This window comes from Macaca thibetana, chromosome 3, assembly GCF_024542745.1.
Source record: "Macaca thibetana thibetana isolate TM-01 chromosome 3, ASM2454274v1, whole genome shotgun sequence".
NCBI classification, from domain to species: domain Eukaryota; kingdom Metazoa; phylum Chordata; class Mammalia; order Primates; family Cercopithecidae; genus Macaca; species Macaca thibetana.
This window is the reverse complement of record NC_065580.1, coordinates 130,313,369-130,330,268: the sequence shown is the minus strand read 5'-3', so window position 1 is coordinate 130,330,268 and position 16,900 is coordinate 130,313,369. Positions and strand designations below refer to the sequence as shown.

At 43.8% G+C, this 16,900-nt stretch overlaps 2 protein-coding genes across 2 annotated transcripts in view; one reads left to right on the top strand and one right to left on the bottom strand.

The window, feature by feature from the left end:
* Window positions 1-7,260, bottom strand: part of LOC126950294 (S-adenosyl-L-methionine-dependent tRNA 4-demethylwyosine synthase TYW1) — a 252,429-nt gene extending 245,169 nt beyond the window's left edge. The window contains exons 1-3 of the mRNA XM_050783563.1: window positions 7,088-7,260; window positions 5,822-5,952; window positions 5,071-5,208 (exon numbers count right to left, since the gene is read on the bottom strand). Of these exons, the coding sequence (XP_050639520.1) occupies window positions 5,071-5,208; window positions 5,822-5,952; window positions 7,088-7,091 (273 nt within the window). The 5' untranslated portion in view covers window positions 7,092-7,260. The remainder of the gene's footprint in view (window positions 1-5,070; window positions 5,209-5,821; window positions 5,953-7,087) is intronic.
* Window positions 7,261-8,386: 1,126 nt separating this feature from the next.
* SBDS (SBDS ribosome maturation factor) lies at window positions 8,387-16,381 on the top strand. Its single transcript, XM_050783598.1, has 5 exons — window positions 8,387-8,768; window positions 9,717-9,846; window positions 10,611-10,811; window positions 13,057-13,221; window positions 15,593-16,381. The coding sequence occupies exons 1-5, from the start codon at window positions 8,641-8,643 to the stop codon at window positions 15,719-15,721; spliced, it is 753 nt and encodes a 250-aa protein (XP_050639555.1). The 5' UTR covers window positions 8,387-8,640; the 3' UTR covers window positions 15,722-16,381.
* The last annotated feature ends 519 nt before the right edge of the window (window positions 16,382-16,900 follow it).

Below are 16,900 nucleotides of genomic sequence, written 5' to 3'. Positions count from 1 at the left end.
CTTTCAGCAGAAACCCTACAATCCAGAAGAGATGGGGGCCTATATTCAGCGTTCTTAAAGAAAAGAAATTTCAGGCAGGGCATGGTGGCTCACATCTGTAATCCCATCACTTTGGGGGGCCGATACGGCTGAATCACCTGAGGTCAGGAGTTAGAGACCAGCCTGACAAACGTGATGAAACCTCGTCTCTTCTAAAAATGCAAAAATTAGCCAGACGTGGTGGCGCGCACCTGTAGCCTCAGCTACTCGGGAGGCTGAGGCAGGAGAATCACTTGAACCCGGGAGGCGAAGGTTGCAGTGAGCTGAGATCACACAACTGCACTCCAGCCTGGGTGACAGAGACTCTGTCTCAAAAAAGAAAACAAGAAATTTCAACCAAGAATTTCATATCCAGCCAAATTAAGCTTCATGAGCAAAGGAGAAACAAGATCCTTTTAGGCAAACAAATGCTATGGGAATTTATTACAACCAGACCTGCATCACAGGAGTCCTTAATGAAATGCTAAATACGTAAAGGAAAAACTGTTATGGGCCACCATAAAAAGGTTTATTTGTTTCAGAATTCTGATATCTGAAAAAGTTCAAGATTGGACATCTACATCTGGTGAGGGCTCCAGGCTGCTTCTACTCCTGGCAGAGTAGAAGTGAAAGGGAGCTGGTGAGCACAAAGATCACATAGCAAGAGAGGAAACAAAGAGTGAAGGAGAGGTTCCAGGCTCTTCTTATCAATAAGCTCTCTTGGGAACTAAGCAAGCAAGAACATGGCCGGGCGCGGTGGCTCAAGCCTGTAATCCCAGCACTTTGGGAGGCCGAGACGGCAGATCACAAGGTCAGGAGATCGAGACCATCCTGGCGAACACGGTGAAACCCTGTCTCTACTGAAAAAATACAAAAAACTAGCCGGGTGAGGTGGCGGGCGCCTGTGGTCCCAGCTACTCAGGAGGCTGAGGAAGGAGAATGGCGTAAACCTGGGAGGCGGAGCTTGCAGTGAGCTGAGATCCCGCCCCTGCACTCCAGCCTGGGCGACTCTGTCTCAAAAAAGAAAAAAAGAAAGCAAGAACTCACTCACCCCTTCCCCCAGGGATTCATCTATTCAGGAGGGATCTGCCCCCAGGACCCAAACACCTCCCATTTTAGGCCGATCACCAACACTAGGGATCAAATTTCAACATGAGTTTTGGGGGAACAAACAACAAATTATAGCAGAAATCAATGGTGAGATGACTGTCCTAATCCAGACAAAATATCACGGCAGTGTCAAAGCTGTCAGAATCAACAACATGGAGTTACTTAGGTTAAAAAATCTCTGACAATAAGAGCTAGGGAAGACAAAGAATTCGCAAACTTAGATTGCTTTTTTTTTTTTTTTTTGAGTTTTTGAGACAAGGTTTCACTCTGTCCCCCAGACAGGAGTGCAGTGGCACGATCTTGGCTCACTGCAACCTCCGCCTCCTGGGTTCAAGTGATTCTCCTGCCTTAGCTTCAAAAGCAGGAGAAAGAGCAGCAGCAAAAAAACTTAGCAAATATATCCGGAAGAGAAAAAGAAATTCAAGTAGCAACATTCTTAAATTTGGACAAGATACTACAAAAACTGAACAAAAAGCAAAAAAGTATTTTTGCAAATAAAAATATAATAGCTGAAATAAAACATTTAAGAGAAGGTTTAGAATGCAAATCCGAGGCCGGGCGCAGTGGCTCACGCCTATGATCCCAGCCCTTTGGGAGGTGGGCAGATCAGGTCAGGAGATCGAGACCATCCTGACTAACACGGTGAAACCCCATCTCCACTAAAAATACAAAAAACTAGTTGGGCGTGGTGGCAGGTGCCTATAGTCCCAACTACTCTGCAGGCTGAGGCAGGAGAATGGCGTGAACCCAGGAGGCAGAGGTTGCAGTGAGCCGAGATCATTCGCCTGCACTCCAGCCTGGGTGACAGAGCAAGACTCCGTCTCAAAAAAAAAAAAAGAATGGAAATCCGAGAACCCAGGATTAAAAAACAAAGTTACAGCCAGGTACAGTGGCTAATGCCTGTAATCACAGCACTTTCAGAGGCTGAGGCAGGCAAACTAACTGAGGTTAGGAGTTCGGGACCAACCTGGCCAACATGATGAAACCCCCACTCTACTAAAAACACAAACAATTAGCCAGGAGTGGTGGCAGGTGCTTGTAATCCCAGCTACGTGGGAGGCTGAGGCAGGAGAATCGCTTGAACCCAGGAGGCGGAGGTTGCAGTGAACTGAGATGGCGCCACTGCACTCCAGCCTGGGCAACAAGTGAAAAACTCTGTCTCAAAAAAAAAGAACAAAGAATAAAAGGTTTGTCTGGGCATGGTGGCTCACGCCTGTGATCCCAGCACTTTGGGAGGCCAAAGCGGGCGGACTAGGAGGTCAGGAGATTGAGACCATCCTGGCTAACACGGTGAAACCCCGTCCCACTAAAAATACAAAAAATTAGCTGGGCGTGGTGGCAGGTGCCTGTAGTCCCAGCTACTCGGGAGGCTGAGGCAGGAGAATGGCGTGAACCCGGGAGGCGGAGCTTGCAGCGAGCCGAGATCACGCCACTGCATTCCAGCCTGGCAACAGAGCGAGACTCTATCTCAAAAAAAAAAAAAAAATCAATAAAAAATAAATACATAAAATAAAAATAAATTCAGATGGCGCAGCTTTAAGATGGAAGATGGCTATCTACCCCAAAATCAACTATGATATGGACAGCAACATCAAGCCCCTGAAACTTGAGGGCTGTTTGTATAAACTAATTAATATAAGGAGTCAATAAGTTTTGTGTAATGTTGATAAGTCTAGAAACACAGCATAAGCATCAGAGGAACTAAAAAGAGAAATAGTTAAAAGGTTTCTGGAGAGTACATTTCATTATGAACTTTCTGTACACCTGGATTTGTTACCATCTGCAAGTATTCATTTGATCGTTTTGATCTTTTTTTAAAAAAGGTAAAAACATGCATAAAGAGGCTCTGAATAAGGTTTTTCATGAGTAACATAAAAAGGACTTTGCTTTGGCCGCTCAGACACCTTTTTGCTTTTTTCACATTTCCCACCTCCATTGCTTAAGGTTTAACTTAACAAGTGACCTTCGACTATAAAATGAAGCAAAGTATCTGCACTGAAGTAGTGAAAACCTAAGTACTATTCTGCACAACTTCCACAAGAGGGCAGCAGAACCCTCTGAAGTAGTCTACAAAAATAACAGACCTTGATTTTTCCTTTAATTTATTTTCATGCTAGCCTTCCTTAAAATCTTTTCCTAGAAAGCACTAACTAGCTGTGACCTGGCTAGGCTTGGTGGCTCATGCCTATAATCTCAGCCCTTTGAGGGCCAAGGTGGGTGAATATCTTGAAGCCAGGAATTCAAGACCAGCCTGAACAAGATTGCAAGACCTTGTCTCTACAAAAAAAATAAATACATTTTTTGGCTGGGAGCAGTGCCTCACGCCTGTAATCTCAGCACTTTAGGAGGCTGAGGCGGGCAGATCACCTGAGATCAGGAGTTCGACAGCAGCCTGGCCAATATGGTGAAACCTTGTCTCTACTAAAAATATAAAAATTAACCAGGCGTGATGGCAGGCACCTGTAATCCCAGCTACTCAGGAGACTGAGGCAGGAGAATTGCTCGAACCCAGGAAGCGGAGGCTGTAGTGAGCCGAGATCACACCACTGCACTCCAGGCTGGAGGACAGAGTGAGACACCATCTCAAAAATAAAATAAAATAAAAAAATTTTTTAAATAGCTGTGACATTGTAACACAGAAACAGGTAGCATCTAGATATAATTAGAGAATGGGGCCAGGCACAGTGGCTCATGACTGTAATCCCAACACTTTGGGAGGCCAAGGCGGGCAGACTACTTGAGGCCAAGAGTTTAAGACCAGCCTGGGAAACATGGCAAAACCCCATCTCTACAAAAAATACAAAAATTAGCTGGGTATGGTGGCGTGCACCTATAGTCCCAGATACTCAGGAAGCTGAGGTGGGAGGATGCCTTAAGCCCAAGAGGCAGAGGTTGCAGTGAGCCGAGATGGCACAACTGCACTCCAGCCTGGGCAACAGAGCGAGGCCCTGTCTCCAAAAAAAAAAATAAAAGCAAAAAGGAGAAATCAAAGTACATACCAGATAATCTCACTCAATCCTCACAGTGACCCTGAGATAACCATACTATTATCATCTGTAATTTATTATTTCACAGATAAGCAACTGAAGCTGAGATGGCAACACAGCCAGATCCTGTTCTCCCCCAAAACAAGAGAGAGAATGGGAAGCATCTTTCAACTAGATATCTGCTGTATCTACTTTAGTGTCTACCTTTAACACTTTTAGCACTATTCGAAATCAAAACAAGTTTCATTACATAGATGTGCGATGTGAGGCCAGGTGCAGTGGCTCACGTCTGTAATCTCAGCACTTTGGGAGGCCAAGGCAGGCGGATCAACTGAGCCCAGGAGTTTGAGACCAGCCTAGCCAACATGGTGAAACCCCCATCTCTACTAAAAATACAAAAATTAGCCAGGCGTGGTAGCGGGCACCTATAATTCCCAGCTAATCAGGAGGCTGAGGCAGGAGAATCGCTTGAGGTGGAGGTGGAGGTTGCAATGAGCCGAGATCGTGCCACTGCACTCCAGCCTGGGGGACAGAGATAGACTCTGTCTCGAAAAAAAAAAAATAATAAATAAACATAGATGTGTGATGTGAAAGTCAGGACCATATTGGAACTATTGGTGCCATCCTTTTTTCCCTATTCCCTACTTCCATACCCATGGGCATCAATAATGGACTCACAACTTTCTCTATCCTGCTGAGGCATAAGCAAGCTTCAGAACAAAGACCCCTCAAGACAGTGACTACCAGACACCACCAATCAGCTCTAATGGGGCACAGGAGAGGAAACCCACCTACCATTGCAGAAAGGAAAAACATTTGAGGGGAAAAGGTTGGGAGAAAGAATAAAGAGGGTTAGATGACCAATTCAGTTCACTGCTAAAGGACAGTTCACTGCTAAAGGGATTTTCTTAAAATGTCAGGAAACCAAAGGAAAAGCATCATATAAAGTTTTTACCTTTGCTGTACCAGTCTGAGAACCATAAAAAATCTTCACTCCAGACACAAAGATGTCTTTCTCTTGAAGGGAGACATAACCATTTGTCATCAAATCCTGAGGTGCTCTTGGAACAGATTTTTCCTGTAAGCTCCTGTCCTGAAAGACAAATAATTACACAAAATCCATCAAGTCTAAATCATTTCCCAACTTCAGCAGGGATGAAAATTAGCACAGATACTGAGACACTTTATTTTTCTCTTAATCTGACACACTAAATTTTTCTCTTAATCTTTCTGGTTGTATTCCTCAAATATTAGCCCGCTTGGTATAATAAGGTCCTTTAATAGGCAGGACTCACATTTTTAAGGCTCATGATTTCCATTCCCTCCAAGAAAAAACTTTACATACTCTTATCCTATAAAGTATTTTAGTAGAATAATAGTAGGAACTTATTTTCTGATCCTTAATGAATGGAAAGGCAAGAGAGGACTAGTGACCCTTAAAGGTATAAAACAAATTTGTTTTTCATATAAAAGGTTCATTTTTCATTACAAAAAATCTTCCTGTATCTTAAAAATGAGACACAGAAAAAGTAAATAACTTAATCCAAGATAACTTAGTCTCCAAAAACTTAGAGAAGAAATTTATTTTAGGCATTTCATTAAAATATCTAAAGACCAAACCACAAAAGTAATTAAAGGTTCCTTTTAGTGTTTAAATCCTCTATAAAATCTGATGCCTAAATATTAAAAAAAAAAACTCCACTTACCTGCGTCTTGCTGACAATCTGGAGACAAATCCAAAGGCTAATGCTAACAGCAAAGCCCAGATAAATGTAAAACCTGTTTATCCATAATGATATTAAAGGTGAGGAGAGGTCCCATGTATCCACAGAAGGATCTAAATTTAAAATGACACACACAGGTAATTTCGTTTAAAGCTATATATACAAAGATATCCATCCCGATTTTAAGAAGAAAATAAAACCAACCTTACATTCAACAACTCAGCTAAGAAATCTAATTTAAAAATCAACTGTTGGCCGGGCGCAGTGGCTCATGCCTGTAATCCTAGCACTTTGGGTGGCTGAGGCGGGCAGATCACCTAAGGTCAGGAGTTCCAGACCAACCTGGCCAACATGGTGAAATCCCAGCCCCTACTAAAAATACAAAAATTAGCCGGGTGTGGTGGCGCGCGCCTGTAATCCCAGCTACGCGGGAGGCTGAGGCAGGAGAACTGCTTGAACCCGTGAGGCAGAGGTTGCAGTAAGCCGAGATCGCGCCACCGCACTCCAGCCTAGGCGACAGACCAAGGCTCCATCTCGGGGGGAAAAAAAATCAACTGTAATAAAAATAACACACTATGTAGTAACGTGATAAAATTATCATACTGTTAATACTAACTCAAAGATAAAACAATATAAAATTGTATCTTCACTTCGAAATGAGCATTTAGAAGCAAGAGTAGGGAACATAAAGTAAAAATACTTCATGTGAAATTGGGTTAATTTTGTTTTGTTGTGCTTGCTCCATAAAAAAAAGCTAAAGTAGTAACAGTACTCTTTTTACTAATTGTACTTTCAAAGGCTCATGGTTAAACTTGTAAAAGATTCTCAAGTAACTGACCGTACGCCTTTTTTTTCTTTTTCTTTTTTTTTTTTTGAGAGAGATATGCAGGGACCTGGCCTCAAACGTTCAACCTAGGAGCAATTTCAAAAGTCGAAGCCTGAAATTTAGGATTTACAGGTGCAAAAGTCCTAATACACGTGGGTAAAGTGGGAGGAGTACTTTTCTGTTTTCATTGAGGGTTGGAAACGTAGTTTCCTTCTAAACTAACCCCCTAGCCTCAAAAGGCAAAAGCCAGGTCAAAACCAGGGATCAGTCTTCCTTGCTCTCAGCGGCGGCTATCCGGTGCTGTCAAGTCCAACAGTCTCCGAAGGAAGGGCACCGAGGACGCCACTCCGCCTGGAGAGGGTCTCAGTAAAACGTTTACCTCTCCTGCCGCCCCAGGGTCCTTGCCCGCCGGGTGCCCTTACCCATCCTCCTCAGAGCCGACAGGAGACTAGGATCTCGGACCTGGATAACCCGATGGTTCGCATTGGTACCGCGAGACGCACCGAGCTACCTCGCAGCGTTAGCGGCGTACCGGGTGCCTGAGGAGCTGGGGGCAGCCATGACACTGGCGGGCCGGTCCTGATTGGCTCAGAGGGCGAAGAGGTGGGCCCAGAGCAAAGCCCAGAGCTCTGGGAAAGGAAGCCAGTGTCCGGTGCGCTCTCGGCCCTGCTCCGATTGGCTCAGAGGGGAAAGAGGGCGTACCCAGAAATAAGCACCACCCAGAGTTCCGGGCGATGATGCCGGAGCGCTTCCGCCTCCGTTTGGATTGGCTCAGACTGGGAAAAGGTGGGTCCAGAGAGAAATGATTGGCATGGGAAAATAAAGAGGGGAAAGGAGTGGGAAGGGAGGGAAACGCTGTGTGGACCTGTTTGGATTTCGGTTGGAATAAACTGACTGCAGAAAGGCATTATTTTTGGGAAACCCCAGGATGGACTCGCTATTAGATGATATTAAGGAATTGTAGTTAATCTCGTCGCGTGTATCTGTTAAGGGCTATAGGCTGAAGTATTTAATGCTGAAACCATATGATGGTTTCTTTAAAGTACTCCCAACCGGCCGGGCGCGGTGACTCAAAGCTGTAATCCCAGCACTTTGGGAGGCCGAAGCGGGAGTATCGCTTGAGCCCAGGAGTTCGAGACCAGCCTGAGCAACATAGTGAGACCTCATCTGTACAAATTTTTTTTAATTATTTATTTAATTAAATCAGCTTGGCGTGGCCGCTCACACCTGTAGTCCCAGCTACTTGGGAAGCTAACGCTGGAAGATCGCTCGAGCCCAGGAGGTCGAAGCTGCAGTGGGGCCATGACCCTGCCACTGCACTCCAGCCTGGGTGACAGAGTGAGACTGACTTTAAGAAAAAAAAAAAGTGTAAATAAAAAAGCAACAAAAAAATGAAAAAAGAATAAAACAAGAATATAACATGTTAATAATTTGTTGAAGCGGGGTGATGGGTACATGGAAGGTTCATTACACATTTTTGTCTACATTTTATGTTAAAATATTTCTATTATAAAAGGGTGAGTAAATAAAAATATTTATTATAAAATAATTGTAGTATAAAAAATATTTTTATTATAAAGTGGGTCTGCCCCTTGAATTCCGCGGAACGAGGTGGTGCCAACGCTGTGTTTCAACCCGGCCACTAAACATCTGCGAGCATCCTGTCAGAGCTCTCAGCTCATTGGCGAAAGTAAATTACGTCAAACAAAAGCACCTCCCTTTTTGGGCGTGGAAAGATGGCGTAAAAAGCCACAATGCGCAGGCGTCGTCGCTCACTTTTCGCCTCCCGGCTTCCGCCCCACCTGACGTCTGCGCAATAAGGTTGCCGGGCGCACAGTGGCGGCCGCCTGAAGCTACTGAGTCGCGGCGCCGCGCACTTGCGGTTGGGTCAGTGCCGCGCGCCGCTGGTGGCCTTCAGGCTGGTCGGTGCGGGTCCGCCCCGGTTCGCCGGCTCCTAGGTCTTTGAACAGCCGCGATGTCGATCTTCACCCCCACCAACCAGATCCGCCTAACCAATGTGGCCGTGGTACGGATGAAGCGCGCCGGGAAGCGCTTCGAAATCGCCTGCTACAAAAACAAGGTTGTCGGCTGGCGGAGCGGCGTGTGAGTAGCCCCCTCCCTCGGGCCTGGGCCTGGGCCGTCACCTCCGAGGCGGCCTGTCTCTGCCCAAGTCTAGTTAATGGGCGAAGCTGAGGTCTTGGCCGGGGAGGAAATGGAACATTCCTGCTGTCAGCATGAGACGTCGCAGTCCGAGCTTGGCTCCTAAGCCAAGGGGTTCCTTCTTTATTTGGTTGGTTCGGATTGGGTTGTTGGTTTGGGATTTTGTTTTGTTGGTGTCATAATAGCTGCAGCCAAGAAATCTCATAATTGTGGTCCTTTTCCCAGAATGATAGCTGAGAACCTAGTCTTCCGAATACTGTCATAGTTGTGGATACATCTGGTGTCTCAGTAGCCCTAGCAGTTTGAAGTGCGTAGTGTCTTCACTGCTGCCATCTAGGGATTGGCATTCCGTGGCAGCAGCTGTCCGCACCCCACCCCACCCCGCCCCACCCCACCCTTAGTGTTTCTTACGTCCTCCCATGACATTTTTCTCCAGTGAGCAAATGGTAAGGCAAATACGATTCTGAGTTTTGAAAATGTTCCCTCAGGCCGATGCGGGCAGATCACTTGAGGCCAGGAGTTCGAGGCCAGCCTGGCCAACATGAAACCCCGTCTCTACTAAAAATACAAAATGAGCCAGTGTGGTGGCGCATGCCTGTAATCCCAGCTACTTGGGAGGCTGAGGCAGGAGAATCACTTCAACCCGGAGGCGGAGGTTGCAGTGAGCCAAGATCGCGCCATTGCACTCCAGCCTGGGTGAAAACAGCGAAATTCCGTCTCGGGGTGGGGGTGGGCGGGGAAGAAAAAGAAAACGTGCCCTCGACACTAAAGGTCATCAGGGGGATTTGTTGTGTCTTGCCGTTCATGTTGTTGCCATCTCGTATTTAAATGTAAATGCGTGTCCAAGTTTCAAGTGTATTCACGTAGGACTTTCTCTCCTGCCCTCACAAGGGAAAAAGACCTTGACGAAGTTCTGCAGACCCACTCAGTGTTTGTAAATGTTTCTAAAGGTCAGGTTGCCAAGAAGGAAGATCTCATCAGTGCGTTTGGAACAGATGACCAAACTGAAATCTGTAAGCAGGTGGGTAACAACTACAGCATAGCTAACCCTAATAGCCATTTATAACGTACTTGAAGGTATGTTAAACATTAAAGGCCGTTTTTTTGGAGGAAAGACTAACAAAGCAATAATGTGAGCTGCACAGTGTCACTTATAATAAAGAACTTGGTGGTTTTGTTTGTTTGTTTGTTTTTTGGGTTTTTTTGCCACAACCTCCTGAAATCAAATTTTCTACTAAATTACCTCATTTTTCTATAAATTACCTCATTTATAGAATGTGGTATACCTGAAAACTGAATTTGTTTTCAAGTATTTCATCTTTCAGACCCTTTTTCTTTGGAGACAGAGTCTTGCTCTGTTGCCCAGGCTGGAGTGCAGTGCACTCCACTGCACTCAGCTCACTGCAACCTCTGCCTCCTGGGTTCAAGTGATTCTCATGCCTCAGCCGCCCGGGTAGCTGGGATTACAGGTGCCCACCACCGTGCCTGGCTAATTTTTGGATTTTTAATAGAGATGGGGTTTCACCATGTTGACCAGTTTGGTCTCAAGCTCCTGACCTCAGGTGATACGCCCGCCTTAGCCACCCAAAGTGCTGGGATCTCACTGCGCCCAGCCAAAAGATTCTTGCATCTTTTGGGCAAAGCTCAAACCATTACTTACATATTAATAGCTGGAGAGGATGCAATTTAATTTTCTCCCCAGCTACTCATTTTTTGTGGCTAGTTAACAAATAGTGTGTGATAGAGAAAGACAGTGATTTCTTAAATGTGTTGGCATTTTTTTAGATTTTGACTAAAGGAGAAGTTCAAGTATCAGATAAAGAAAGACACACACAACTGGAGCAGATGTTTAGGGACATTGCAACCATTGTGGCAGACAAATGTGTGAATCCTGAAACAAAGAGACCGTACACCGTGATCCTTATTGAGAGAGCCATGAAGGACATCCACTATTCAGTGAAAACCAACAAAAGTACAAAACAGCAGGTGAGTGGTTTCTCATGTTATCAAAACACAGCCATGGAAATCAGTTTTCTTTGAAGAAATCATTAAAATAACGGGTCTGGGGCCAGGCATGATGGTTCACGCCTGTAATCCTAGCACTGTGGGAGCCAAGATGGGAGGATTGCTTGAGGCCCGGAAACAGCCTGGGAAACATAGGGACGTACGCCCCATCTCTCTCTCTTTTTTTTTTTTTTTTTTTTTTTTTTTTTTTTTTGAGAGAGAGTCGCGCTCTGTTGCCCAGGCTAGAGTGCAGTGGCACGATCTCAGCTCGCTACAATCTCTGCCTCCCGGGTTCAAGCGAGTCTCCTGCCTTAGCCTCCCGAGTAGCTGGGATTACAGGCATGCACCACCACACCTGGGTAATTTTGTATTTTTAGTAAAGACAAGGTTTCACCATGTTGGCCAGACTGGTCTTGAATTCCTGACCTCAAGTGATCTGTCCGCCTCGGCCTCCCAAAGTTCTGGGATTACAGGCGTCAACTACGGTACCATACCTCTAATTTATTTAATATAAAAAATTAAATTTTAAAAAATGGGTCTGCGTGGAAGCAAGTGGGTAGAAGGTTTGGGGAAGAGATGGAGGAAAAGGACAGGGTCATAAAGATAGGTAATATTTTTTTTTTCAAGTAAACAGAAATATGTATGTAGGACTTTCTTCTCCTATCCAAATCAAACTTAAAGACAAAACTTGAATTTTTAAAGGGTCATTTTAACACCTCTTTTTGAATTTTTAATTTATATATAATTCACATACCGTAAATTTCACACTCATAAAGTGTGTACACTTTTAAGTGGTATATTAACAAAGTTTGGGGACCTTCCCTGCTACCTGGTTTGAGAACATTTTCATCACCACAAAAAGAAAGTCAGTATCCACTAGTAGCCATCTGCATTTCCCCCCACAGGCCCCTCCCAACCACTAATCTCCTCTCCTTATGGACTTGTCAATTCTGGACATTTCATATAAATGGAATCATACAATATATGACCTTTTCATGGTTCATACATGTTGTAACCTGGATCAGCATGTCATTTCTTTTTTATGACGCATTAATAGCCCACTGTGTGGAAAAAACACACGTTTTATTCATTCATTTCTCAGTTGATAGACATTGGGTTGCTTTCACTTGTGAGCTATGATGAAGAATGCTGCTATGAAATTTGTTGCATGTTTTTGTGTAGACATACGTTTTCATTTCTGTATACCTGCCAAAACAGCCGCACTGTGTTACATTACCACCATCAGTGTTTACAAGTCCCAGTGTCGCCACATCCTCAGTCATGCTTGTCATTGTCTACCTTTTTGATGATAGCCATCCTGGTGGTATCTTGTTGTGGTTTTGATTTGCATTTCCTTAGTATTGATTTGAGCATATTTCCATGCGCTTATTGATGCTTCATCTGTCCGCTTTTGGGAAATCTCTGTTCAGGTTCTTTGCCCCCTTTTTTTTTTTTTTTTTTTTTTGAGAGGGAGTCTCGCTCTGTCGCCCAGGCTGGAGTGCAGTGGCGCGATCTCGGCTCACTGCAAGCTCCACCTCCCGGGTTCACGCCATTCTCCTGCCTCAGCCTCCTAAGTAGCTGGGACTACAGGCGCCCGCCACCACACCCGGCTAATTTTTTGTATTTTTAGAGATGGGTTTCACCGTGGTCTCGATCTCCTGACCTTGTGATCCGCCCGCCTTGGCCTAGGTTCTTTGCCTTTTTTTTTTTTTTTTTTTTTTTTTTGGAGATGGAGTCTCACTCTGTCACCCTGGCTAGAGTGCAGTGGCACGATCTCAGCTCATTGCAAACTCTGCCTCCTGGGTTCAAGCAATTCTTCTGCTTCAGCCTCTTGTGTAGCTGGGATTACAGGCGTGCGCCACCACACCTGGCTAATTTTTTTTTTTTTTTTTTTGTATTTTTAGTAGAGACAGGGTTTCACCATGTTGGCCAGGCTGGTCTCGAATTCCTGACCTCGTGATGCACCCGCTTCGGCCTCCCAAAGTGCTAGGATTACAGGCATGAACCACTGCACCCAGCCTTCACCCTCTTGATAGTTTTTTGAAACACAAAACCTTTTCCTCTTGATAAGTCCAATTTCTCTATTTTTTTTAATGGTCACTTATGTTCTTAATATTATACCTAAGAAACCATTACCTAATCCAACTACATGGAAACTACTTTGTTTTTGAAAGCCTTATTAAATAATATAGTAAAAGAAGTTACACTCTCGATTTTGTCTTGGTAGGCTTTGGAAGTGATAAAGCAGCTAAAAGAGAAAATGAAGATAGAACGTGCTCACATGAGGCTTCGCTTCATCCTGCCAGTGAATGAAGGCAAGAAGCTGAAAGAAAAGCTCAAGCCACTGATCAAGGTCATAGAAAGTGAAGATTATGGCCAACAGTTAGAAATCGTAAGAGTCAAGTATTTTCTTTGCTTCACATTACCTAAATAGTGTATTCTCTAGTAATAAATTTGTAGCAAACATTTAGACGTTGTAAACAGTCAGATATTTTCATAAGACTAAAGGTTGGTCAGCCTTGTTTACTACAAAACATTTATTTTTTTCCCAGCATTTCTTTTTCTCCTACATTATGCGTAGTGTTTTAGATACATTATTTTAGCAAATTTAGCAACCATTTAAAGTAAGCCACTTAAAAATCGCTATTTTTAGTGGAAAGTTAATAACTCCAATTACCTTAAAAATTTTGCAACAATTAGTACAAAGCACACTATGGAAATTTCAGAGATAGCTCAATTGCGTGCTTTACTCTGGTGCTGATCATAATCCTAAAAGACATAATCCGTAATGCCACAATCCCAGTGTTGAAATAACAAAAAAATCAAAATCCCTAAAGTCCAAAGCCTGAACTTCTAAAATCTTGAAAATTACAGTTCCAAAAGATTGAATCCTGGCTGGGCGCGGTGGCTCATGCCTGTAATCCCAGCACTTTGGGAGGCTGAGGCAGGTGGATCACCTGAGGTCAGGAGTTTGAGACCAGCCTGACCAATATGGAGAAACCCTGTCTCTACTAAAAATAGAGAATAATCAGGCGTGGTGGCACATGCCTGTAATCCCAGCTACTCGGGAGGCTGAGGCAGGAGAATCGCTTGAACCTGGGAGACAGAGGTTGCAGTGAGCCAAGATTGCGCCGTTGCTCTCTAGCCTGGGCAACAAGAGCGAAACTCCATCTCAAAAAAAAAAAAAAAAGATTGAATCCTGAATGATGAAATTCTGAAAGCTGAATTCTGGCAAAAGGATTAGCACTCTTTCAGTTGTATGCAGGATAGTCGCGTCTGCTTAATTGCATCATATTAGGCAAAGCTAGGACCTTGTTATTGTCTTCATTTGGAAATTAACAATGATTTAAAGAGATGTGTCTTGGTGCCAGGTTGATGAGGGGCGGAATTGTGGATGTAATTTTAGGTGTCAACTTGACTGGAAAGGAATCCCTAGAAGCCTGATAAAGCATTATTTGGGGTGTGTCTATGAGAGTGTTTCCAGAGGATATTTGTGTGTGAACCTGATGACACTAAACACAGAACATTTTGAAGAAGCAGTGAAACCATTAGGTCCTTATGACCTCACCCCTTAGCTTCAAACACAGTGTAAATTCAGCTGTCTATAAATTCATGTTTTCAGGGCTTTGCAGCTTTTCTATTTATTTATTTTTATTTTATTTTATTTTATTTTTTTGAGACAGAGTTTCACTCTTGTTGCCCAGGCTAGAGAGCAATGGCGTGATCTCAGCTCACTGCAACCTCTGTCTCCAGGGTTCAAGCGATTCTCCTGCCTCAGCCTCCTGAGTAGCTGGAATTACAGGCATGCGCCACCACGCCCAGCTAATTTTGTATTTTTTAGTAGAGATGGGGTCTCTCCATGTTGGTCAGGCTGGTCTCGAACTGCCGACCTCAGGTGATCCACCCACCTTGGCCTCCCAAAGTGCTGGGATTACAGGCGTGAGGCACCACGCCCAGTCTGCAGCTTCTTTTTAAAAGTAAATTGAGTATGTGAGTATCCACTGTAGATGTGAATTAACCCATCTGACACTACTCGAAGTTCTAAACTCTTTGCAAAACTGTACGCATGGGCCAGGTGCAGTGGCTTATGCCTGTAATCCCAGCACTTTGGGAGGCCGAGGCGAGCAGATAACCTGAGGCCAGGAGTTCAAGACCAGCCTGGCCAACATGGCGAAACGAAAAATACAAAAAATTAGCCAGGTATGGTGGCAGGCACCTGTAATGCCAGCTTCTTGGGAGGCTGAGGCAGGAGAATCACTTGAACCCGGGAGGCAGAGGCTGCAGTGAGCTGAGATCGCACCACTGCACTCCAGCCTGGGGGACAAGAGCAAAACTCTATCTCAAAAAAATGAATAAATAAATAAACGTACACATGGTCTCTAAATAAGTCTTCACATTGCTTTTTCTCCTTCCTACGTGGAGGTGACTTTATTGAGCTATAAAATGTAATGCTAAATTTTAGTATGAGAAGAATGAGAGTTTTCTAGTTTGTCCCTTCCATTTACAGCTGAAGAATCAGAATAAGTGTTTAAACATAGGGATTAATGCCTTGTCACAGGGGCCTCCATGGCTACTCAAGGGCAGAGGCTGAATTGGAACCCAGTGTGCTGCCCTACCCATTGTCTTACCTATTGCACCATAGAACTGTGCTATTATTAGAGATCTCTGGAAAGCCTTGTGTTTACCTTAAAGGAAGTTAAAGCTGAGTTTCTTCTGTGTATTGCTCGTCCTCACGTGGTAAACTGCTACGTTAAATGTTTCAGGTATGTCTGATTGACCCGGGCTGCTTCCGAGAAATTGATGAGCTAATAAAAAAGGAAACCAAAGGCAAAGGTTCTTTGGAAGTACTCAATTTGAAAGATGTGGAAGAAGGAGATGAGAAATTTGAATGACACCCATCAATCTCTTCACCTCTAAAAACACTAAAGGGTTTTTGTTTCCGACAGCACTGTTTCATGTCTGTGATCTGCCAAATACTTGCTCAAACTATTTGACATTTTCTATCTTTGTGTTAAGAGTGGACAAGGCAAGGCTTTCCTACATAAGTATAATAATGTGGAAATGATTAGGTTTTAATTATAAACTGGAGTCTAAATCCTAAAGCAAAATTGAAACTCCAAGATGCAAAGTCCAGAGTGGCATTTTGCTACTCTGTTTCATGCCTTGACAACTTTCCAAAATGAAAGTTATTTGAGGCAACTCTTGTGAGTGAAAAGTTATTTGTACAGTAGAGTAAGATTATTAGGGATATGTCTATACAACAAAAGGGGGAGTCTTTCCTAAAAAAGAAAACATATGATGCTTCATTTCTACTTAATGGAACTTACGTTATGAGGGTCATTATGCTTGGATGATGTTCCTGATTATCTGAGAAACAGATCTAGAAAAACTGTGCCGGACTTAAATAATTTTCATTGAACATGCTGCCATAACTTAGATTATTCTTCGTTAAAAAATAAAAGTCACTTATTTCTAATTCTTAAAATTTATAATATATATTAATATAGCTAAAATTGTGTGTAATCAATAAAACCACTCTTATTTTTATTAAACTATGGCTTGTGTTTCTAGACAACTTCCTAACTCCCTTTCTTTTCTCTGTCTGTGTCTGTGGTAGGGTTAGGGAGTTATTAAGAGAACTCAATAAGTCAATATGAAGAGTGCTTAGAACAGGGCCTGTTCTTGTAAATACCTGAAAAATTTTTGCTAACACTTGGGATGTAACTGAAGAATTATTGTAGTATTTAAACACGTAAATGGACAAGGTGCAAGCTTTTAAAAATCTACTTCAAGGCCAGGGGAGGTGACTCACACCTGTAATCCCAGTACTTTGGGAGGCTGAGGCAGGCGGATCACCTGAGGTCAGGAGTTTGAGACCAGCCTGGCCAACATGGTGAAACCCCATCTCTACTAAAAATACAAAAATTAGCCAGGCATGGTGGTGCACACCTGTAGTCCCAGCTACTTGGGAGGCTGAAGCAAGAGAATCGCTTGAACCCAGGAGGCAGAGGTTGCAATGAGCTGAGAACATGCCACTGCACTGCAGCCTGGGTGAGAGTGAAACTCAGTCT